Raw genomic sequence first — 24,919 nt, 5'->3', positions numbered from 1 at the left:
AAAAGAATATGCAAACTCCCAAGTCCCTCTCAGTTTTACCCATTGTCAATTATTTATGTATCCTAGACAAAAAGCTTTGGCATATACATTTCATTTTAAAAGAAAAAAGACAATTGCTCAGAGGTTAAGAGCATTGCCTGCTCTTTCAAAGGTCCTGAGTTCAATTCCCAGCAACCACATTGTGGCTCACAACCATCTGTAATGAGGTCTGGTACCCTCTTCTGGCCTGCAGGCATACATACATACAGAATATTGTATATATAATAATTTTTTTAAAAAAAGACAATTGGACTATAACACTGTTTTACACCCTGCTTTGGGAAAACCAGTGCCAGCTTGAGCTATTTATAATCTGTACTTAAATAGTTAATAGCTCCTTTAAAAGATTTTGTTTTTAAGCCGAGCGGTGGTGGCGCACGCCTTTAATCCCAGCACTCGGGAAGCAGAGGCAGGCGGATCCCTGTGAGTTCGAGGCCAGCCTGGTCTACAAGAGCTAGTTCCAGGACAGGCCCCCCCAAAAAACAGAAAAAAAATTTGTTTTTAATCTGAGTACTAATTTTTAAGATCTTAAATTTCACAAAAATTTTCAAAAGTAACTAGTACTGTATCCATTCCTCCTAAAGCCTCATTGAGCTTCACATTTGTTTATACACTTTCTAAAAGCCACGTTAATGCTGGTAATGTGAGCACCCCAGGGACTCCCTAGTTAGATGTATAAATGACGGGCTTTTTTGTGTGACACGGTCAGGTGTTGTAAACATGACACACGCAGAGTCACTGATTGACTAGATGTACCCAGGATGTATGAGTGTAGACTGAAATCCTAACAAGGGGCTAGTCCTGCTGGATTTGTTCCATCAGAGCCTCCCTTATGCCAAAAAGGCACATCTCAAACGGACATGAAAAATATCATCTTATTTTTAGACTAAAGGGAAACAAAGAGGGGAATCCCTTCCCAGGTGCCAAGCTCTGGCCTCCTTTAGTTCCTCTTTAATTCTTGCAACTTCCCTGCTCAGGGATGGGGAGCTGAGTTTTGCAAAGGAGAGAGCACAGGATCTGCTCCAGAGACTCAGCTTTGGTGTCACGAAAGGACAACGGCTGATCTGTGGCCTCCCTCTTCCAACCTTGGGATTTGGAACCCTCTGAGAGGGGACACAGAGGTCAGACAGGGAGATCAGGCCCCTATGGGCCTTATACCTGAGACGCTGCCTGGCAGGGTGTGGCTTGGATATGTGGCTAGCATGGGACTCGGCCACCCATGATAGGTACAACCAGCTACCCAGCGTACCTCAGTGGAGACAGGACATACATGTCCGACCTTAGGCAGAGACTGGTACATCTTCTCTGCGAAATCCCTAAGAGCAGAACCTCCAAGTCCATCTCTTCTTGTCCCTTCCTTGGGCAATCAAGACCCTCCTTGTAGTGGAACTGGTGGCCTTGGAGAGAATTTCACCCTTTACTGGGGTTAACTAGTCTGCAGACAAGCTTAGATAAAACTACCCACTTTTATATCTTTCTATATCACATGATATCACTCAACACAAGCAGAAGAATATTTTTTATTCTCAGGCTAAAATTAGTTCTATATGAAGTTAAAAATAATTATATTTATAAAATAAATGTCAGAAAGTAAATTGTAGAAACTTGGAAAAAAGAAAAACGTTAAAAGAAGAAAAACAAATTTAACATTCTTTCCACTTTTAATACCACAGTGTATATCTTTCCATATTTTTTTTTTACATGTAAAAATTTTCATTTTTCGGGGCTAGAGAGATGGCTCAGTGGTTAAAAGAGCACACTGGCTGCTCTTCCAGAGGTCCTGAGTTCAATTCCCAGCAACTACATGGTGACTCACAGCTACCTGTAATGAGATCTGGCGCCCTCATCTGTTGTGAAGGTGAACATGCAGGCAAAACACTGTATAATAAATAAATCTTTTTAAAAAATTCATTTTTCTATGTTTACATGTAAAAATATTCTAAATTTACATAAAAAACTTACATAGAAAAATTAAACTATTAAGTTCTATTTATGTATCTGATTTTTGCATTGTATTTTCCTATTTTTAAAACCACAACATTGAAACATTGCTAAGATTAAAATTATTAAGGCCCTTTTGCTAAGCGAGTCGATTCATGCCTGTTATCCCAGCATTTGAGAAATGAAGGCTAGGACATCAAGTGCTCAAGGCCATCCTTGACTGTGTAGTGAGACCAGCCTGGGCTATATTAAACCCAAGGAAAAATAAAGTTACGTTTAGCGAACTTGGCATAAAGACTAAGAACTGAAGCCTCTGTGATGTTTGAGGTGTGGACTGCACGGTTTGTGACACCGTCTAATTGGGTTTCACGGTGAAACGCAGCACCTGGGAGGAGGTTGGCCTCTGAGGTAGAGGTTGAAGTTCATCCCCCAGGGTTTCTAACTAGGAAAAAGCGGGACAGTCACGGGAAAGTGGCTGCTCTGGGTTAGCTCTGGAGGTGGCTGTGCTGTGAACCCTTATGGCCGTTCACAAAAGACGGGGAGCATTTATAGAAGGGCCAGTACAGCTTCATCTAAAGTCTCACATGCTAAACATTACTGCCCAAAACCTCCATTCAGACAGCCTGGACTGAGTTACACCCCATGAGTTTCACATGAGCGGTGCTGGTAGCCAGGAGGAAGGAGGTTTTCCTCCCCTGTACACTTGGGAGTAAGGGGTATGGCTGGTCCCAGACCTGCAATGCTGAGATGGAGGTGCAGGTTGCCCCACCTCGGGTGCCGTGGAGTCACCGCCAACCCCGATACCGTTGCAGGCACATGGTGCTTCTGAAGGAACAGTATGGCAAGCAGGTGGTCGTGAACCTGCTGGGAAGCAGAGGTGGTGAGGAGGTGCTCAACAGGGCCTTCAAGGTAATGCTCACCTTCCTGCCCAGCCGGGGGTGGGTGGGGAGGGGCAGAGTCGGGCCCACTCACATGGGCAGCCCTGCTCGCAGGAGTACTGAGGATAGGTAAGTAAATACCCTGTGTAGGTTTTTAGAGCCTAGCGCTGGATGACTTAAGCTCTTAATGCTTTCAGTTTATTTTCTATGAGCTGAGGGATGGGAGAATGGGTTCAATCTTAACAGAACTGTTTTCCCGAGCTCCATATGGGCAGAGGGGCCTCCCATGCTCCCCTTAAGAGGTGTTCTCCAGGCCAAAACAGAAGGGAAGCCTAGCACTGGCCCGGCACCTTGGAGGCCCCACCTGCCAGCACCCACAGCATTGTGCTGAGTTGCTGCTGAGTCTCTTGGTTCAAAGCAGACCCTGTGTGGCTTCCTTCTGCCTGGATGGCCTTCAAGTCTCATGTTTGGGTTGCCAGGCGAGGCCATGTGCCAGTTCCTAGCAGGCTCCTTCCAATTCCTGGGTGCCCAGTTCAGAGCAGAGTGGATCCCGAAAGGATAAGGAAGCAGAGGGGGCTGCTAACTCCACTCGGGCCTCTCAGCCACAGGACCCACGAGCTGACAGTCTTCTATCGAAGACTCAGTGAACTGAGGCAGCCTCCTCCACCCTGCCGAGACTCCACAGCCTCTGCTTCGTAGGAAAAGGCTCTCTGGTTGTGTTAAGTTCAAGAAAGTCCCTTGTGGAGACACACTAAGGTCACCTTGGTAGAGATGTGACCTTTATGACTTCCACTGCCCCCCTAGCCCTTGTCTACAGGAAGTCACATCCAGCCGGAGTGCCATTTGTCTCTACTTAGAAAAGCTGCATGCGGGGAGCAAGAGTTCGCTGGCTTCCAGTTGTCTTTGGCCAGACTTGCTTTTCCTGTTTAGTTTGTTGCTATGAGCAACAAGCTCAAGAAATATCTCCTCCCACTTCTCTTGGCAGCAATGCCGACTGCTTATTTAAAGGAAGGTGAGGGGAAAGGGGCAACAGAGAAAATCAACCTCAGTATCTCTCTCCAATGAAAAAACGCAAATCTTTCATGCTATAGAAAGGACAGGACAGCCCCTCCCCCAGCCGGTAGCAATGCCCTGGCACTGGAGGGAAGGCTTCCTTTATCCCCAGAGGACAGAGATGTCCCAGGAGTTACAGATGGTTCCTGAACAGGTAGAACTAACAGTACTTGGAGACAGGCCATTACTCTCTCTCCTGAGCTTCCCTTACCGGAGAGAATCCAGTGCCTCGTGGGCAGCCTGGGCCCCAGCCGTTATCATTCCACAGCTGGGCAAGGCCACCAAGTTCTGTTAGTTGCATAGGCTTCATTTTCCCCAACAAGACTTTCTTGAAGGTAGCAGAATGTATCCAGTTGCATTCTGGCTGGCTGGAATGATCCAGGGTCCTCCTAGTTCTTTGGAGCTCTCAGAACCTCTGGATGGGCAGGTGTTGGGTTAATATAGTGAGGTCCACAGACAGGAGGCTGAAGAAGGCAGGCAGCCTGTTTCCTACTCCAGGGTGCTTTGGTGAGCAGGCTGAGGAAGTTTGCCAGGCTAGGGAGGCCATGTGGGGAAAGGAGGCCTCACCTCTGTGAGGCGTGTCCTGACCCACCCATAGTCCTGTAAGTCTCTCTCTGTGGCCCCACCTTCCTCCTGGATGACGTGATCCTCCGTGTCCCCCACCTTTACTTAGGGTCAGGAGGGGCAGCATCTTCTCCATCTTTGGCTGCACCGCTCTGCACATCCTGCCAGTCATCTTAGTCTGGAGACTCAACTATTGCTGAGCCCATCCTCCCCGGGCTGGTGCCTGTCTGGATGGGGCTGGTTACCAGGGCAACAGGAGCTAGATTATGAGCTACATGGTCTGCCACATGTCACTGTTCTTGAGGGCTGGGCACTTGGGCCACCAGAAGAACAGCTCTAACCTTCCCTCACCTGGGCCCCAGGAAGAGTGGGATGTCCCCCAGAGAGACACCCCTGCTGTGGGCTCTTTTGCCCAAGGGGGACCTTTTGCTCTTCTGCAGGCAAGATGTTCTTTGTGTCCTCTGTGCCCTTCAACCCCGCCCCCAGGCTTTTGTCTTACGTTTCCCTTTCAAGGTCAGGGCCAGTCGACCAGCCGACGTATTCGCTCTCATGGGCGACAGTTGGTGACCAAAGCACCCAAGCCACCGGACGACACCACCAGCCCCACCTTGCCTTTGCTTCCCGCTCCTTTCTGTCAGCAGGCTCACAGCCTCCCCTTTCCCTTTACAGAAGTTGCTCTGGGCTTCTTGCCACGCAGGCGACACGCCTATGATAAATTTTGACTTCCATCAGTTTGCCAAAGGCGGGAAGCTAGAGAAATTGGAGAACCTGTTGAGGCCTCAGTTGAAGTTACACTGGGATGACTTTGGCGTGTTTGCGAAGGGCGAGAATGTAAGTCCACGGTGAGTCTTGGTGGGGGCTGCGGAGGCTGGGGGCCCCTTAGCTCATGCACCTCAGCAGGAATCACCCCCCTCCCTTACTGACCCGGCTCCACTGTTGTTTTCTGAATCATAAGCTCTGTGATGTTGGGATTCTGAGGCCCCGATCGTCTCTCCTCCCTCCTCTGTAGTCAAACACATGCTTGTGAATTTAGTGAGAAGGCAATGCCTGGTTTTCTGGGCAAAGACGTTTCTGAACATAAAGGGCCGTATTCCAGCCTTGAAGTCAAAACTGGCAATGTAGCTCAGTGGGTAGAGTGCCTGCCTAGCATGCATGGAGCCCTGGGTTCAGTCCCAGCATCCGGCAGGACTGAGTGTGGTGGTGCACACCCGTCACTCTAGGCTTGGGAAGTAGACCTAGAAGGGTTAGAAGTCTGAGATCATGCACAGTGAGTTCTAGGCTATCCTGGGCTACCTGAGACTCTGTCTCAGAAACAAAAACAAGCAGCCACAAACCCAACCAACCAGGCAAGCACACTCCCCCTCCCTCCCCGAACTCATATGACATGACATGACAGGACCTATGAGGTGAATGGGTGCAAAGCCACGGTGCCACATCACTGGGCTGTGAGTCACCCTGTTCTGAATCGAATGCAAAGGAGGTCCAGCTTCCTCAAGCTACAGTCCGTCATCGGGAGATCTCAGGTGTCTGAAATCACTTCCTCACGGAAACTCCCTAGTCCCCTCACGGCAGACACGGTCACCGTCACTCACAGACACATGCGGAGCAGTGAGAACTTTGCCACCCAGTGGGTTGAACAAGGCCATGTTCTGCCACCTTGTCTCGGTTCTTACTGTAAAAGGTACCTATTTATTTATTGCTATGATTTCCACATTTTTGGGCTTCTCTTGGGTGTTGTCCCTGTTTAACCTCAGTGCCAAGGCAATGCCTGGCTTTACAAACACAAGACAGCAAGGCTACTCCCTGCAGAGGAAACACTGGGTACCTTCAGACAAGAGTCAGTCCGGTGGCAGAGGGTCGCCTTAGTGAGACAGCGGCGTGCAGGTACCACTTGAGTTACAGTAGTGTCACCGTCTGGATAAACCATTCTGTGTGAAACCCCCATAAAACTGCAAAACGAAAGGTTGAGTTGCACCATCCCAAGTTTGCCTGCCTGTGTATATTTACCAGTGTGTGTTTTAAACAAAATCATGCAAAGCAAGGCCCTTATTGACAGCTGGTGCAGTGCCAGAGACTCAGCTTCTCCCAGGAGTCTCTGCTATGGACTGTAAGGATGTCATCTTTGTAGATAGCAGGAACCAGCTGTGCTTACAGTGATGTGGGGGTGTGGGCTGCTGAGAGTGTGCTCTCGGGTCTGCCTGTCAGTCCTGCAGTCCGGGATCTCTGGGATGGATGCTGGGCTGTGCTGAGCTGCCAGGGAGGAGGCAGAGGGCTCTCTTGTGGAGTAGAGAAGAGACCGAGGCCATATGTGATCCTTCCGTGTTTCCTGGCCCTAAGTTTCCAGGAAGGCACTCTGCGGATGAACTGTCTCGACTGCCTGGACAGAACCAACACTGTACAGGGCTTTATTGCCCTGGAGGTGAGTTCCTTGGGCCTTTTCTGTCAAGTCTTGGGCTGTGGGTGGGGCAAGAGTGGCTTTACTGGGCTGACTTTGATAGGTCAGGTGACGGGGATGTGGAGGAGGAGCATTTAGAGCGGTTTCCTCGGTGGCTTCCTGCTTGTTCCACTATAGACCTTTCTCTGTCATAGTCACATTTATTTGTGTGCATGCAGAGATGCGTCCCAGACACTGGGTGTGGCCCAAGGGCTTCAGGTGCCCTTAAGAAACTGATATTCTATAAAGAGATAGTCCTGACTCTCCTCCAGAGCCAAGATAGTGTGAGACTAGCTGAGATGGATGGTCCCAAAGCCTGGAGAGGGACTGCCCGTTTGCCTCTGTGGCCCTGCCTGCCTGGCTGGCCTCTCACAGTTCCATCTGTGTCACCTGTTGTCCCCCAACTCCCTCCCAACAGTAATGGCACTAAGCAGTCAAAGAGGGGCTGGGAAGATGGTCTAAGCCAAGCTGGAGTCGGGGTGGGGGAGGGTGCTTCTCTGCAGCTGATGTTCCTCATGGGCAGTCTGATGAGCAAGGTGCTCACTCGGAGGCACTGGAAGGTTTCCTAGTGATAACCATGGTTGGTTTCTCTCCCAGGTCCTTCATCTGCAGCTTGAGAGCCTGGGGCTGAATTCAAAGCCCATCGTTGACCGCTTTGTGGAGTCCTTCAAAGCCATGTGGTCTCTGAATGGGCACGGCCTGAGCAAGGTGTTCACAGGGAGCAGGGCCCTGGAAGGAAAGGCCAAGGTAGGGGCAGGATGATGGGAGGAAAAGGGAGGGGCAGATTGGGGGAGCAGGAATGGAAGCCCCCCCCCTTAGGTCCCTCCCACTGAGCGTCTGTGCCCACGCAGGTGGGGAGACTGAAGGGCGGGGCCCAGTCCGTGTCTCGTACCATCCAGTCCGGCTTCTCTGACGGGGCGAAGCAAGAGGCCATTAAGCTCCTGCTGGTCGGGGATGTCTACAATGAAGAGTCCACAGACAAAGGAAGGATGCTTCTGGACAACACGGCCCTTCTGGGTAATGCATGCCCACCCTTGCCTGGGCTGTCCACAGCCTTGAAGGAATGGCAAGGCTCGTGAGTGGCACCTCCGACAGACCACCCCTTGGACAGCGTTAGAGGGTCCCTGCAGTCTGGACTGCAGAAAGAACGCGTCTTCTATGCTTCCTAACAGTGACACCCAGGATCCTGAAGGCCATGACAGAACGCCAGTCAGAATTCACGAATTTCAAGCGGGTCCAAATTGCTGTGGGGACCTGGAACGTGAACGGAGGGAAGCAATTCCGTACCAATCTCCTGGGCACAGCGGAGCTCACGGACTGGCTTCTGGATGCCCCCCGGCTCTCAGGAGCAGTGGACTCTCAGGGTGAGAATGGTAACTCAGGAAAGGCCAACCAGGGCTCCCCATAACCTGTCACAGCAGCTTGGCTTTGCACACGTTGCCGTGTAAAGTTTGGTAGTGGTGTTTGCATTTTCCTTTATCCGCATGTTTAAAAGCACCATGGTCTCACCTTCTAGAATGCTGACTGGCAGTATTGCGTTAACTTCAAGACACCTTTTCTTTTCCAAGTATTTGGAAGGGTTTGCGGGGAGTCATCTGCCTTTCTCTAAACATGCAGAGATTTTGTGGTCCAGGGTTAACCAGTGGGATAGTTGTCATCTGTAGCTGTGGTCTCTAGACTGTGCTGCCATCAGGAACCGGCTAGAGCAAGGCATGCGGAGGGTGTTGGGCATTGCTGCAGTCCTTGTTCTCCAAGCCCATGCCGGCACAGACAGTCCCAGTCTGGAGCTCTGCAATCCTAAATGCTAAGGCAGCTGAAACTTTTCAGTACTGCTGTGACGTCACATGGGGGCGGGGACACGGTGTCACAGGGGAGAGTGTTCCACTGCTGATCGGCTATGATGAGTCACAGTCAGAGCACAGCAAACTGAAGATGTGTAGAACTGTGTGTGTGTGTGTGTGCGTATGTGTGTGTGTGTGATGGTGTACATGACACAGATGAATTCCTTGTATAGAATTGAGTGTCATCCCCAAGATATCTCATTGCCTGTGTGCAGATAGTCCTAAATCCAGAATCTAAAAGTCCTCTGTCCTAAGCATTTGGCAAGATTACTTAGCTTGCAGCAGCAGCGTTCATGGAGACCTGGCTGCTTCCTGCATTCCAAAACAAAGAACAGGCTCACACCTGGGTTTAATACAGGTGGTCTCTCTTGTCACACACCCATGTAACCCTCACCTCAGGAAAGGAAGGGATCAGGGTCTACAGTTCAGGGTCACCATATCTGTGGTGGTTTGTGTTAGCATAGTCGTCTGAATGACACCAGAGGTAGCCCAGTACTGCCAAGGGAACCGAGGTGAGTTTCCTAATGCCATAATGTCCCCCTTCTTCTGCCTGTATAATAGGGTGTGGTTAAGCCAGACCCTAATGACAGTCTGGCAGCGATATTACAGGGAAGATGGCCGTAAGCTCCCTGGAAACCCACCAGGCTCAGGATAAAGGTGCCTTTTGACCTTACTGTTGCCAACTAGCTCAGACAGAGAAGCTGGTATTTCATTTAAAGAGCAGAAAAGGCAGCTCTATGCTTTCGGCCCATTCAGCTACAGTGCCATGCGCTCGGCAGAGAAGAACACAGAGAGCTGGCTGGAGTTTCGCTGCAGAGGCTCCTTCCTCCTCGGCAGGAGCCATATCACCTCCTGCATTTGAAACACTGTCTGCTCGTGATGGCTCGGGTACACGTGTGTGAAGAAGTGCCTGGGAAGTCCAGTAAACGGCTGCAGGGATTCTGTGAAGCAGTGGCCTCCTTTGTAGGAAGGAGGGGCAGCTCCAGGCTCACTGTGCTCAGCGGCCAGGCGTCTCCTGGGCAGCGTCTCCTGTGACCACAAGCAGCCACCTCCAGGTCAACCTGAAAAACACCGGGGAGCCACAAAATAAATAGGAATGTTGTTGTCCCTGCTCACTTAGGGTCTGGCTAGAGAGATATGTCACCAGGAAGGGTGAGAGGGTGCTGTTCTTTTGAGGGACCAGACTGAACCAAGTGTTTCACTCACGGTATCCAATTTAAATGCTACATTACCTGGTAACACGGCAGTTTCCCCTTTGTAGAGGGAGAGCCAGAGGTTCAGAGAAGTTCACCAGCTGCTCCAGGCCGAATACAGGGAAGGGCAGAGGTGGCAGAAGTGAGCAATCAGCACAGGAGGGAAGTGGGGGCAGGCTCCGGTGCCTGGACCCCTGTGAGTGGCCAGGTACAGTGGGTTCCAGCAATGAGCAGGCGCGGGCATGCAGAAGGAAAAGGACTCCATGAAACAGGAACACAAGGTCTGGCAGTTCTGATTCCTTTGCTCTCTTGCCTTACTCCCCAGGTGATGGCAGCCCAGCTGACATATTTGCCGTGGGATTTGAAGAGATGGTGGAGCTGAGTGCAGGAAATATTGTCAATGCCAGGTAAGGGGCCAGGCAGGAAGAGCCAAGGTATCCCTGGACCAGATGCCTTGCCAGGATCAGGGCTCCAGGTACCCCTAGAGCCAGCCTGTTTCTGGGGCAGCAGCCCCTGGCTCTGGCTGTCTGGGTCCTCCTAGCTACATTCCCTGAACACACTGGCTGATGGAGGCGCTGGTCCTCTCTTCCCTGCACACACTGGCTGATGGAGGTTCTGGTCCTCTCTTCCCTGCACACACTGGCTGATGGAGGCTCTAGTCCTCTTTTCCCCCTAATTGCAGTGGGTGTGTGTCTTTTGTGAAGTGTTCCAGCCTGGGCGTTGTGTTATGGCTGAGTCACGCTGTCTTGGGGGCAGGGAGCATTTCAAGGAGATTGCCTGGGAAGAAGTGAGGAGGATTAGGGCCCTGTGGGGGTTGCTAAGAAGTGCCCCCTCTTCACGCCAGGCTGAAAGGGGAGACTCCAAACTACTGGATCAAGACTTACTATAAAGTCAACCAGACATTCACCCTCCCTGAGTGACTGTCTTATTTCAAGGAACTCTTTAATTTTTAAGATCGTGCATATTTATTATGTGTGTGTCTACGCACACACCAGTGCACCACAGCGCCGTGTGGAGGTCAGAGATGACTTGTGGGAACTGATCTCTCCTTCCACCATGTGGGTCTTGGAGCTTGAACTCAGGTTGTCAGGTTTGGTGGCAAGTTCTTTTATCCACTGAGCCATCTCATCATCCCTTAAGGAGCTTTTAAAATTAATAAAGCAGGCTCTGGGGTGATCTTAGCAGAAGATCCTTATTGTGCTGGGGTGTCAGGGACCCGGGGAGACACTGTGGTGTGTGAGATACAATCAGAGCTGGGCCTGGTGTCACAGACCTGTCACACCAGCTACTCAGGAGGCTGAGGTAGAAGCAAGATCCAATTCTGCCTGCGCTACAGAGTGGGTTCAAGTCCAGCCTGGGCTTGTTAATGAGTTACTGTCTCAGAAAGTGAAAAAGAGGGTTGCTCTTGCTCAGTAGTAGTTTCCTGGCCTGGCACGCGCAATGCCCTAGGTTCAATCCTCACTACCACCAAAAACTCAAAAATAAAGCAAAAATGAGTCGAAGTTCGTGGGAGGGATTGATGCCTGGCACTCGTGTTGGGGGTACAGGCAGCTTGAAATCAAACCTGTAGAAAAGATGCATGGAGGCCACGGGGTGGGCAGTGGGAGACGGGTGCTTCCCGCCAGCAGCATGAGGCATCTTCAACTTCTTTGCCTTCTCAGCACCACCAACAGGAAGATGTGGAGCGAGCAGCTGCAAAAAGCCATCTCCCGCTCCCATAGGTACATCCTCCTGACCTCGGCACAGCTGGTGGGCGTCTGTCTTTATATCTTTGTACGCCCGTACCACGTCCCATTCATCAGGTAAGAGCACGCAGTTTATGAGCATCTGGGGACGCTCATGAGTCTGAGTTTTGTTCTGTGACTTCCTCCCATGCCCACCTCCCCCGACTCCAGCAGGAAACAGGACCAGCCTTTATTCTCAGTACACAGAGCAAGTCTCCTGAGGGAAAATGGGCTTGAATTGAATATTGTCTGGCAATTAAAAAGCCACCAGGGGGAAATCCTAACTCAGGAAACAGGCCTCCTTGGAGGAGTCAGGATTGATATCAAGCAAGCTCAGGCAGGGCGAGGAGCGGGTGTCTCACTCACTTTTCCCAGACAGGAATGCTCTGAGCAAGTACTGAGCGGACTGCTCTGGGAATCTCCAGTGAGTTGCCTCTGTAGAATTCTAGGTAGGCTCCATTTACCTTGTCATCACCTCTCTAAGGTGAGGGCTTTGCAAGTGTGAGGAACGGTTAGCCCCAGGAAATGGGTGTTTCTAGGAGAGGGTGTGTGTACGTTAGACACTGGAGGAGTTGGCCTTTTTCTGGCTTTCTCATCCTCTCCTGTTGCTACACGGTCTTGCTGGTGGCCTGGGGGTTACTAATTGCTAGTGAGTATCCTGAGACCTGGCCAAGCACCTCCTCCATCTAGGGAATGCCCTATGGTGGCCCTTGGCCTCTGAATTCATCATCTTCTATACCTTAAAAACATGCTCAAGGCCCCACCCCTGCCACTGTGGTACTGGGACAGCTTGGTCTAGTAGAAGCCTGGGTAAAGGTTCAAAGTAAGTCCTAGGGAGGGGTGAGGTGGAAGAGTGGCAGATGTTCCGAACCTGCCTGAGGACTTCCCACCTTGCCCTCAGTTTCCTGCCCTTTGACCTCGTGGCTGTTTGACCCAACCCTTGGGCGAGTTATCAACCCCAGCTTGTCGCAGGTATAACAGCAGTCTCCAACTGTGGCCTGCTCACAGAAACATGAAGTAGCCAACTGTCTGGTCCTGGGGCCCTACACACTGATGTTGGCAGAGACTGCTTGTTCGTTCCTGGCCACCCAGACCCAAAATAATCACAGAAACTGTATTAATTAAAACACTGCTTGGACACTCTCTTAAGTGTATTGATAGCTAGCTCTTATATCTTAAATTAACCCATTTCTATTAATCTGTGTATTACCACGTGGTTGTGGTCTACTGTTTGGCGTCTGTCTCCTACGGCAGCTACATGGCTTCTCTTTGTCTCTGCCTTCTTTCCTTCTGTGTCTGCTTGGAATTCCCACCTTGCTCTATTCTGCTCAGCCACTGACTGAAACAGCTCTATTCATTAACCAATAAAAGCAACACATATACAGAAAGACTTCCCACACCACACTGATGCATTTCCCCAGTGCATTTGACCAAGGGCATTATGGGACCGACTCCTGGGTCAGCTTCAGGCCAGTTTCCTGTTTCTCAAAGTTGTCCATCATGAGAGCTGAGGGGTGTGGGAGGCACAGCAGGGAGACACCTTGTGTCCTGGTTAGGGTTTCCTATTGCTGTGAAGAGACCATGACCATAGCCACTCTTATAAAGGGAACATTTAACTGAGGGTAGCTCTCTTCCAGTTTCAGAGGTTCAGTCCATTATGACCATGAAAGGGAGCCGGGAACATGGGTAGCGTGTAGGCAGATGTGGTGCTGGAGCTGAGAGTACATCTTGCAGGCAACAGGAAGTTAACTGACTGTCACACTGAGGGAAGCTTGAGGCAAAGAGACCTCAAAGCCCTCTTCCACAGTGACACACTTCCTCCAACAAGGCCACAACTCCTAATAGTGCCTTTGGGGACCATTTTCTTTGAACCCACCACACGCTTGCTGCGTCTGCTGGTGAGAAAATGGGGCAGACACAGGAGTATATGTCAGTAGCCTCACAGGATACTGGTGGAGGACCTGACAGGCACTTCTGATCTGACAGAGATGCCTCCCACTCAGGCAGTGCTCAGCAGTGAGGACCGTTGACCACAGTCATGTTGATTTCCAGGCTCTCAGCTATAGGTCCTTCCCTGTGGTCTCATAGGTTCTGATCTTCCCACAGCCCACAGAGTGTGCTATTCTTGTATTACAGGGATGTGGCCATCGACACTGTGAAGACTGGCATGGGGGGAAAGGCGGGGAATAAGGGTGCCGTGGGCATCCGCTTCCAGTTCCACAGCACCAGCTTCTGCTTCATCTGCAGCCACCTGACGGCCGGGCAGTCGCAGGTGAAGGAGAGGAATGAAGACTACAGGGAGATCACTCACAAGCTCTCATTCCCTGCGGTGAGTGGCATGTGGGTTGGCTGTGTGCTGGTTGTGTGCTGGTTGACTGTGCACTGGTTGGCTGTGTGCTGGTTGTGCATTGATTGGCTGTGCACTGGTTGGCTGTGTGCTGGTTGTGCACTGACTGGTTGGCTGTGCACTGGTTGGCTGTGCACTGGTTGGCTGTGCACTGATTGGCTGTGCGCTGGTTGGCTGTGCACTGGTTGGCTGTGCACTGGTTGACTGTGCTGGTTGTGCATTGGTTGGCTGTGTGCTGGTTGGCTATGAGCTGGTTGGCTGTGCACTGGTTGGCTGTGTGCTGGTTGTGCACTGACTGGTTGGCTGTGCACTGGTTGGCTGTGCACTGGTTGGCTGTGCACTGGTTGGCTGTGTGCTGGTTGGCTGTGCGCTGGTTGGCTGTGCGCTGGTTGGCTGTGCACTGGTTGGCTGTGCTGGTTGGCTGTGCACTGGTTGGCTGTGCGCTGGTTGGCTGTGCGCTGGTTGGCTGTGCACTGGTTGGCTGTGTACTGGTTTTACACTGGTTGTACACTGATTGGCTGTGCGCTGGGCCAGCCTGCTCAGTTCTGCCTTTCTGGCTTTTTAGACTTCTAAGAGGAGCCCACCCTCACCCCCATGAAAATCTCCACCATGGGGGAGGGGAGGCGTGCTGTCATTCATGAAAGAGGGACCAAGTCCTCTAGTGTCCTGTTACCTCCTACCTCAACTTTCTAAAAGTCCTTGGGTGACCTAGATTTTCTTGGGTGCACTTTTGGGTGTTTCAATTCAGATGATGGAAGAAAATCCATGTGGTCATGTGAAGAACATTTAAATTCAAGTAGAATGACTTCCTTTTCGTGGTGGTAGTGTAGATTTTATTTTCTTCTGATGCGCGCGCGCACACACACACACACACACACACACACACACACACACACACACACACACGAGAACTCCCTTTTCCAAACTGGCCAATCCTGACTGAAAAGCCATAGTCCCCCAACCTATCTGCCCTGAGGTCTCCAGTAATGCATGCCACACTGCCCTCTAGTGTCAACCTAGAGATTTCCATGCTGAAATCAACGGAAATACATTTATTTTCAAATTGAGATTTTAGTGTTCTCCTTCTCATGTAAAGATGATACCCCCAGCACCTCAGCCTGATGTGTGGGACAGAAAAGTATGGGTCAGATGTCCTTGCCACAGATCCCTCCAGCTTCCTGGAATTCTTCTCCTGTTGGACAGATCAGTTCCCTGGGAGAACAGGGCCTTTAAGACTGGCCCTCCCAAGGAATCGATGCACAGCAAAAGTGCATCTGGTTTCAATTATGAGTATTCAGATCCTCGCTGTTGTTTTTATTTCTCAAGTTAAAGAAGAAATAAGTTAGGAAAATTTCAATTTGTGTGTAATTTGCTCTTTCTTACTTGAAAATGGGAACTTTGAAACAGTATACTCTGGATGCATTCCAATAATTGAAAGTTTTCCTATATAGTCCTCCTCCTCCTGTAGAAAGAAAAGTTAACGAACTATAAACTAGTTCTCTGTACTGGTTGTGTGGATTACAATAGCCACTGACCACAGGCAGCAATTGAAATTTAAATTAATTTAAAATCACTTGCATTTTGCCTTAGTCTTCTGTTGCTGTGAGAGACACCATGACCTTGGCAGCTCTTTTTAAAAGAAGTGTTTAACTGAGGTTTGCTTACAGTTTCAGAGGCTTAATCTATTACCAGCACAGCAGGGAGTATGGTAGCAGGTAGGCTGGCGTGTTCCCTGCAGATCGGCAGACAGCAGAAACAGTGACACTGGGCCCACCCCCAGTGACGAATTTCCCTCTACAAGGCCACACCCACTCCCACAAGGCCACACCCACTCCCACAAGGCCACACCTCCTAATCTTTTCAAATAGTGTCACGCCCTAAGCATTCAATTTTAGGAGCCTATGGGGGCCATTCTTATTCAAACCACCTCGTTTGGTTGTGTTCAAAATACTTGGCCTGTACTGGCCTTTGGCCGGTGGTTCCCTCAGTCAGCAGCATGGAAAGCATTTCCATTGCCACAGAAAAATGCATGGCTTGGTTAAGGCCATCTTAATCTGTCCATACCATCAGTGAGTGGAGAAATTTGAATACCATAGTAGGGGGAGAGCTGGCTTCCAAGCTAGGTAGATCCGGGTTCAAATTTCAACTTTATCATGTACTAGCCTTGCGGCTTTCGGTGAGTTACACAATTCACACACAGAGGGAGGGGTCACCTTAGTGTCTGCTGCATGGGCTCTGTAAGGATAGGGTTCACTTGGAGCAGAGCTGTGCAGAGTCACAGCAGCTGTGCTGGTTGTGCTGGGAGGAGCTCTGGAAGATCTGGCCGCAGATGATTGGCCCCTGCTGGGCAGCATGGGAGGCCGGAGAGTGATGGAGAAGTCTCCGCGGTTCCTTCATGCTGAGCGTCTGGGAAACACCTCTCAAGATTTAGACATAGCAAGGAGGAGCGCAGTGACAGAGTAGCTGTTGGTATAGTGCTTTTCGAGTGGTTTTGGGACTTTGTCTGGACCGCTCAAGAGCACTGTTGTATAAAATAGAAAAGCAGGGCTGAGGATACGGCTCCTGTTTATCCTGCACTGTGTACACCTGGGTGTGGAGGTGTACTCCTGTGTAGGCCTGCGCTGCACGGGGCCCTAACTCAAAAAATAACTAATTAAACAGAGAAGCAAATTACATAAGGGTTTCTTGGAACATTTATGGAGTTAGGTCAAAATGAGACACTATGGCGGAAAACTTAAGACTTGTTCCTTTCCCCTCCCCTGCCTTCCTCATACTTGGCAATGTTCCTTACAACTTAGGGGCGAAACATCTTTTCCCACGATTACGTGTTTTGGTGTGGCGATTTCAACTACCGCATCGATCTTACCTATGAAGAAGTCTTCTATTTTGTTAAACGCCAGGACTGGAAGAAACTTATGGAATTTGACCAGTTACAGCTACAGAAGTCAAGTGGGAAAGTAAGTTGTACCTTTAAAGTCTTTTCCGTAACTGCCACGGTGCCGAGTATCGTCTACTAAATGCAGGTACTCCCATGATAGAACTGCGAGTTGCTTTAGCGCAGGCTCTGATGGTGTAGAAGATACACAGGGTTTTCTGAAATGAGAAAAGCAGGACAGTACAGGCACACAGGCTGCTGAACACAATTAGGCCCCGGCTGGGCACACACAGGGTCCCTGTGTCTTGCTAAGGCTGAGAGGCTGTCTCACAGTGGGAGGAGTGAGGGGTGACCACTTTCCCCCACCTCTAATGCAGTGTCCTGTGCTTTTAGACAGATGGAGTCAGCTCCTCTGAGGCTCCCCAGAGAGAGTCTGTGCTCAGCCGGGGTCATGGCTGTCTTCTCGTGTCCCCGTCTGACACGTCAGATGGACCACTGTGTTGGAGGTGTCGAACACTGGTGTGCGTGGTCAACCTGAGCCAATGCACTCATCAATCTATGCACTTGCGGTCTTTGTAGGGATGCTTTATTTCTGGTATCAGAAACTACAGGGTGACACTTTGGACTCCGCTCATAATGTTTGCTGTTGTCCCTTTCTTGTCGGCGTTTTCTCTCACAGAGTGCACATGTGGTAAACCATGGACCAGGTTTCTAAGGTCATCAAAGACATGGCATAAATGACCCAGGTTTGGATACAGTAGTGGTTTTTAATCTGTGGGTCAAGACCCCCTTGAAGGTCACAAAACAGTAGCAAAACTACAATTATGAAGTAGCAACGAAAAACTTTCACGCTTGGGGGCCCCACAACATGAGGAACTGTGTTCAAGGGTAGCAGCGTTAGGAAGGATGAGGACCACTGGGCTATAGACTTGTCTTCAGCTCTTTAGAGTCAGAGCAGCCAGCTTCCAGGTGCCCACAGCTCAGCCTCTCCAGCTAAGACCATTGCCTACTTCAAAGTCCCGCTCTCCCAGCAGCCGGTATGTGAGCATGCCCTTTGTCTTCAAGAATGCGACCGCTTCCATGCACAGGAAAGAGAAAAGGTATCTCTCCCTCCACAAAACGAGACTCGGCCACCATTTCGAGGTTTGCTCTAACTGTGAAGTATACAGATGAGCTGTATCCCCCTGCGAATCTTTTCTCTGCCTCCACCTAATTCTCATTCCCTTCTCCGCTACATCAAGTGAGGGAGCCTTTGCTCCAGCATGGACACATTGTGTACTGGCACTGGAATGCCCAGATGAGCACAATGACCCCTGTCCTGTGATCCCTTCTCTGTCTCCAAGAGTGACAGAGGTGACGGGCAGGGATGCAGAGGAAGAGCAAGGTACCACAATGGTGTGGGTGTGTCCAGCTATTAAAAGGCATTTATGTCCAATATTAGACATATTTACAAATACAGATTCTACTACTTGTTAGAACACCTTGGAATGCACCTCTTTTTTTATTATTATTATTTCTGAAGTTAGCCTTGTGATTTCTTTCTCTGGATAGATTTTTAAAGACTTTCATGAAGGAACCATTAACTTTGGACCCACCTACAAGTATGATGTTGGATCAGCTGCCTACGATACAAGTGACAAGTGCCGTACCCCAGCCTGGACAGATAGGGTGCTGTGGTGGAGGAAGAAACACCCGTACGACAAGACAGGTGAGTGCCCTGTGTCTGCTGAGACAAAAGGGGGGCAATGAGAACTAATACAGAGGGAAAGAACCAGTCACTCAGCTCAGGGGCCTGGCCGTGTGAATCACATTTCTCTCAATTAATCAAACCACATGATACCAAGTCATTCTGGATCTCACCATCTTTGAGCCACCTCTATGCTGGTTCTGTCTCTAGATCATGGCTGCTCCCACCCACCCTCTTCCTTTTATCCTGGGGAGAAAGAGGAGCGAAGTCATGGGCTATCTCTCCCCACTCCTGACACCACTCTGATACTTTCATCGAACCCCTTTTGGGCTATCTCTCACTACTCCTGACACCACTTGGATACTTTATCGAGCCCATTTTCTTCAACGAGATTCTTACCTCTTAAAGCCTCAATTCCAAACAGAACATGAGCCAGACTCAATTTTTTTTTAATTAGCTAATTGTGAAGTTTATTTTGAAGTCATTGATGCCTAGAAGGGAGGCGAATCTCATTAAAGTTAGAGCGCCTGCAGTCTAGAACACAAACAGGCTCTCCACTTTCCAAGAGAGGGGTCTATGGAGATTTCAAAGTCAGGAAACTAGAGCTACAGGTAGAAGACAGATGTTTTCTTTCCGTTTAGTCTGAGAACATCTGCGTGCTCCTGGAGTACTGAGAGGCAGGGCCAGACAGTTCTGGCTTCTGAAGCTCAGTGTCTCTCACTGTGCAAAAACTGCAGGTCTCAGAGGCGGTGGACTGCTGCTCCCTGGTCCTTAGCTTCAGACCCAGCCCCAGAGCATCCCAAGCCAAAGTTCAAGCTCAAGGGGCACGGGTGAGGCTTAAGGAAGCAGAGGAGCCTGAGCCAAGTGGTTAGGGGCAGAGATCTTTGCTGCAGGTAGTCATACTTCCGTTCGTAGAGACTGACGTGGTTTTGTGTCTCCTGTTGGCTGTTGGCTTCTTGAATGGAACTTCGTGAGCAGCTGGAGAACTCAACCTTCTAGACAGTGATCTAGATGGCGACACCAGAATCAGACACACCTGGTCTCCAGGAACTCTCAAGTACTACGGCCGTGCGGAGCTCCAAGCATCTGATCACAGGTATGGCCCTGGCTGGTGAGAGCATTGGCTCCACTTTCCCATAGGATCCCGACACGTGTCCCTGTGAGATTGGAAGGAGTGTGTATGTGTGTGCGCGCGTGTGTGTGCCTGTGTGTGTGTGCATGTGTGTGCATGTGTGTGTGTGCATGTGTGTGTGTGTGTGCATGTGTGTGTGTGTATGGAGAGGATCTGTGTACCCACCATAATTAATGGTAATAATTGTTAGCATTTTGTCATTGCTCTATATCACAAATGATGTTATTTATGGAAATTTCAAAGATACGACCTGCACAATGTTGTATCTTCAGTGTTCCCAGCCGTTCCACTGCACAGCTGGCTTTCCTGTTAGTTTTCAAGTGGAGTCTTGTACAGCTTACAGATCTGGTCCACTCCTTCGCAGCCTCCGTCCAGCTCTTAGCAGAGCCATGGGACTGACCCACTCTCCTGTAGATGTCGCTTTGCATCCAGTATTTGCGTTGTGGCGGATACTGTATGGTTTTTATTTCTTGGGTTCAGGTTGTTAGGCACTCCGAGATGTCATTTACCCTCAGCCGCTGAGGGCTAAGAACGGAAGGAGACGGCAGATGGCAGGGAGAGGACAGTCTGGCGGTAGCCTCTGAGGGGATTTGCTAGCTTGTGGAACACCTCGCAAGAAATGGTAGAAGGTGGCGGCATAAGACGGTACAGGCAAGGAGGTTAACTCTCCTGCAGTTGCTACCAGGACTGTATAAGGTCCTTCAAAGGAAGGAAGGAGGAGGAGAGCGGTAATCCTGGGTCAGCTGGCGAGTCAGAACGTTAGGCCCCGATTCTTTTATCCCCTCCCTCAGCAGTGTTGAGGGGAAACAGTCTTCGTGGGAATCTTTATCTTAATGTCTGACGTTTCCTTAGAAATGAGCTTTATAAACCCTAAGAAACCGTGTTTTGAGACTTCTAGCATGGATTGCCATCTAGTCATGCGACGAGCTTGTGCTCCAGTGGAGAACGGTGCCTAGGGCTGGCAGTCTGTGGTGTGGGTTCATGAGCTAACAGCTCTAGGGGACGGGCAGGTTAGAGACCGGGATGCAGCACCTGCCGAGGCCAATGGCTCTCCACCGTTCCCTCTTCCCGTCTGACGCAGGCCCGTGCTGGCCATCGTGGAGGTGGAGGTGCAGGAGGTGGACGTGGGAGCCCGGGAGAGAGTTTTCCAGGAAGTGTCCTCTGTCCAAGGCCCACTGGATGCCACCGTTGTTGTGAACCTCCAGTCGCCAACCCTAGAGGAGAAAAATGAATTTCCCGAGGACCTGCGCACAGAGCTTATGCAGACTTTGGGGAATTACGGGACGATTATTCTGGTCAGGTAACCCACCGCTCAGATGTATGTTCTGGGGTGTCCGTGGGGTCCGGGAGAGCCACATTAAATTTCCTAGTATTGACTGGCTAATCCCTATCACAGGATCAACCAAGGGCAGATGCTGGTGACTTTTGCAGACAGCCACTCGGCTCTCAGTGTGCTAGATGTGGACGGGATGAAGGTAAGGGGCTCTCAGTCACACTGCGGCATAGAGCTGGCCCGTCCCCATAGTTACACGGCCATGATTTCCACTGGCCAGTGCCCTGCCTGTGTCAGCACCATAGTGCGTCACGACTCAGATTCTCCATCTGGGTCTTGTGTCTTGGAGCTGTCCTGTCCCACTTGCAGAAGCTGAAACTGGGGTTCCCAGTGGGTTTCCGCTCCCACCTGACGGGGAGCACTTCCCTCCTTTCTCCTGAGACTGTTAAGGGGCGTGCAGCTCACACTTAGTTCCATTTTGCTATGATCCTGATTTAAATTTGCACAGAATGAAAAGCTGGAGGTGTTCATTCAATTTCTATTCCAACCAAATGTGTGTGAGCTGTACTGAGCTCACCTGGGATCCAGACTTCGGGTTTCCTTAGCAAATTGTCATGAATGCACAGTTTGGGAGAGAGAGCTGTGACCAAAGGAAACTGGTGACTTTTCTCTGTTCCCCGCTTGCCGCCTGGCCTCCCAGGTGAAAGGCAGAGCCGTGAAGATCCGACCGAAGACCAAAGATTGGCTAAAAGGCCTGAGGGAGGAGCTCATCCGGAAGCGCGACAGCATGGCCCCCGTGTCGCCTACTGCCAACTCCTGCTTGCTGGAGGAGAATTTTGACTTCACGAGTCTGGACTACGAGTCAGAAGGTGAGTGACCCTGACAGAAAGGACAGGCAAAGAGTTCTAGGGATGGGTGGGCCTCGCCCCAAACCCCGTCTCACAAAGGCTTCTGAGGGCATGTGAAGTGTGGAAGTTGTCTGTGTGATAGCGGTGGGTCACATCCGTGTGTTCCAGTGTTCACATCCGTGTGTTCCAGTGTTCACACCCGTGTATTCCAGTGTTCACACCCGTGTGTTCCAGTGTTCACATATGGAGACGAGGCAGGGAACTGGAAAGGGACAAGATGTCCTCATGTGTATTAACAGGCCTAGAGGCTGTTAGCAATGGGCATGAACTGAGGTGGGAAGCTGGCCTAGGGACCTGGCTCCCATGGCTGCCAGAAGAGTCTCATAGAATCCTTGTGGTAGTTACATTGGCTTCCCTGTGTCCAAATTCCTTTATAAGGGAGGAATTCTGCATTTTGGTCACAGTTCGTAGGTCCATAGCTGTCTTCATTAGGGTTCCTTCTGCTTTGATAAAACCATGACCGAAAGCAACTTGGAAGGGAAGGATTTGTTTCAGCTCGCAGCGCCACGTCACAGTCCATCTCTGAAGGAAGTCAGGCAGGAGCTTGAGGCAGAGGCTGTGGAGGATGCTCCCTACCGGCTTGTTCCCCGGGACCTGCTCAGCCTCCTTTGTTGTAACATCTAGGACCATGAGTCCCCGGCCAGGCCCTCCCACATCAGTTAAGAAAATGCCCCCAGACTTGTTTACGGGCAATCTTCCGGAAGCATGTTGTCAACTGAGATCCCCCTTCCCTAATGACCCCAGCTTGTGTCACGTTGACACACATCTAACTGGATAATAGCCTTTCGTTCCATTGAATCTGGGTCTCCGGCAAGGCAAGAACATTGTGGTACGGGAGCATGTGAGTGGCTACTCCCCTCCCCTCAGGGAACCGGAAGCAGAGAGAAAATACCAATGTCGTCTTTTATTCCAGTTGGGCCTCCAGGCCTAGAGATCTGCATGAGCTCTTCCTCCCCCACATCCTCTCTGGTCGCATCCCCACAGACACCTTCTCAAAGGCATCCGCAAGCCAATCAGATTGACAGCCAGCAAGACAGTCCCACTGGTTGAAGGCTGGGCTGCTTGCTGCTCCCTGATGACTCTCGCGCAATTTGTTCTTCCTCAAAGGGGATGTTCTTGAAGACGACGACGATTATTTAGTGGATGAGTTTGGCCAGCCTGTGGTCTCAGACGGTGAACTTGGTGGTGACGACTCTTCCGATGTCATGAGCTCCTCAGCCCCTGTCAGCAAATCTCCAGCTCTAACTAAAAAGAAGCAACAGCCAACATACAAAGGTAGCTCCTCCCCCAGTTTTCCCAGGGTAGGGTTGGAGCGGTGTCCCCTTTTGCTCTTGAAGGTCTGCTGTCAAGTGCATAGGTCCCAGGAGAGGGCCATCCAGCGTAGAGTGACAGAGCTTGGCGCTGGGGAGGCTCCACACGCCACACACCTGTTTCCTCTGGCTCATTCATTTTACCGGTGTAAAATGAATTCATTTACCGGTCGGTTCTGTTGCCTTTATGTACTCAAGGGGCCACATCTCTCTGGAAGCTGGTTTGACATTTGTGATTTTGTCCCCCAATACTTTTCGAATCTTCAGGGACTCCCGAACAGACACACTCAGTCTTGACACTTTGATGTCCTTCTTCAGTCACATGATATTATACAGTTTAGAATCAAGGAGAGAAAAAGGGGGCTTGGGGGATGAATTCGTGTCCTGGGTTAAATGGTCGAGTGTGAGATTCAGTAGACTCTGATCCATCCAGAATTCCCCACCATCAGTCACTCTGTCCCTAACTAGAGAGAAGCGTTAGCCCACAGGATCCTTAAGCTAGGGCTGGAAATAGAGCATGGCTGACAGGGAATTAAGGCGTTTCCTTGTCAAGAGAGGTCCAAAGACCTGCCTACCCTCATGTTCCTTGTATTAGATAATGTTCCCCTGAACTGATCGGTAGCTTGCCGCTCTAGCACCGCTGGTTGGTCTTAACCTTTTGAATTGCTGAGTCTGCCGTAGAGATTCCGATTTGGCCAGGTGTGTGGGACCGTGGGACACAGACAATGGCTGACACAGGGTCAGCGTCTGTGACCTTTGCATTCCGCTGGTCTTCTCTCTTGTTCTTCTCAGAGGAATGTCCTGAGCCAGTCGTGGTGTCCAGCACTCAGGAAGTGGCTAGCTGAATGAAGCTCCTAGTATCCAAGGAGCTAGGCTAACAAAGAAGGGAGACTTCTCAGCTTCCAAATCAGTAGAAACATTTTAGAATGAGGAATTAAGTTCTCTTCCCTATTGAGGAGGGTGAATTTTAATAACTCTGGTTTCACTGTGTCATTTGCTTGCGTAGATGTGTTGGCTGGTCATTTTGAAAGGAAGTGGGTCTAAACATTAAAACATACCAGGGTTTCTCCAGCCTGGTAAACCAGGCCCAGAGTTCGTTGAGTGCTCCAAGCAGGCATTGGGCATACTTCCCCCCTGCAGAGGGCTCTCACTTCTGAACCGGCCTAGCTGGGTATCCCGTGGCACCTCCCTTGGCGTGCTCTGTGCACAAAGCCATCTCTGACCCTTGCGTTGGGAAGAGACCGTCTTTCTCACTGCTGCCAATGTCCTCCAGACGACGCTGACCTGGCGAAGTTAAAGCAGGAGCTGGAAGTTGTTGGGGATTTTCGCCACCGTTCTCCGAGCAGGTCCCTGTCCGTCCCCAATAGGCCTCGGCCACCTCACCCACCACAGAGACCCCCCCCTCCAAGTAAGACTTTGCTTGCTCTGAGCTTGCCACCGTGCCTGCTGGGAATTAACCACACATCCCCTGCTATGGAAAACACAGCTGTAGACTCCTGCTGAGTCCCTTCTGATGCTCCCCTTCCCCCTCCCGGGCCACCTTACTGTCCCAGTCTAGGACGTGTTCCATGTTGGAGGTCACTGGTTCCTCAGGGTGTGCGAAACAAAGCCGTGCCAAAGCTGTTCCTCCAGGAACTTGGCTTTGGCTTCCAGACACCTTGCATTTGAAACCGTGTGTAGAAATGGCTGCAGCCCTTTGAGGGAATTTCCCTAGCCTTTC

The 24,919-nt window shown here is 50.5% G+C and overlaps 1 protein-coding gene across 8 annotated transcripts in view; it reads left to right on the top strand.

The window, feature by feature from the left end:
* The window catches only part of Synj2 (synaptojanin 2), a 101,617-nt gene that overhangs the window by 63,315 nt on the left and 13,383 nt on the right, over positions 1-24,919 (top strand). For 3 of the 8 annotated variants that reach the window (XM_057751093.1, XM_057751137.1, XM_057751128.1), the window contains 17 exons: positions 2,793-2,889; positions 5,145-5,317; positions 6,813-6,894; positions 7,507-7,656; positions 7,761-7,926; positions 8,082-8,282; positions 10,269-10,350; positions 11,605-11,745; positions 13,804-13,996; positions 16,813-16,971; positions 18,441-18,597; positions 19,555-19,672; positions 20,790-21,008; positions 21,105-21,183; positions 21,682-21,850; positions 22,997-23,164; positions 24,473-24,607. In XM_057751093.1, coding sequence (XP_057607076.1) covers positions 2,793-2,889; positions 5,145-5,317; positions 6,813-6,894; positions 7,507-7,656; positions 7,761-7,926; positions 8,082-8,282; positions 10,269-10,350; positions 11,605-11,745; positions 13,804-13,996; positions 16,813-16,971; positions 18,441-18,597; positions 19,555-19,672; positions 20,790-21,008; positions 21,105-21,183; positions 21,682-21,850; positions 22,997-23,164; positions 24,473-24,607 — 2,489 coding nt within the window. The remainder of the gene's footprint in view (positions 1-2,792; positions 2,890-5,144; positions 5,318-6,812; positions 6,895-7,506; positions 7,657-7,760; positions 7,927-8,081; positions 8,283-10,268; positions 10,351-11,604; positions 11,746-13,803; positions 13,997-16,812; positions 16,972-18,440; positions 18,598-19,554; positions 19,673-20,789; positions 21,009-21,104; positions 21,184-21,681; positions 21,851-22,996; positions 23,165-24,472; positions 24,608-24,919) is intronic. The other 5 variants (XM_057751103.1, XM_057751154.1, XM_057751120.1 and 2 more) reach the window with 3 other exon arrangements.

This window comes from Chionomys nivalis, chromosome 2, assembly GCF_950005125.1.
Source record: "Chionomys nivalis chromosome 2, mChiNiv1.1, whole genome shotgun sequence".
Classification (NCBI taxonomy): Eukaryota; Metazoa; Chordata; class Mammalia; order Rodentia; family Cricetidae; genus Chionomys; species Chionomys nivalis.
This window is presented reverse-complemented; position numbering and strand designations above follow the sequence as displayed.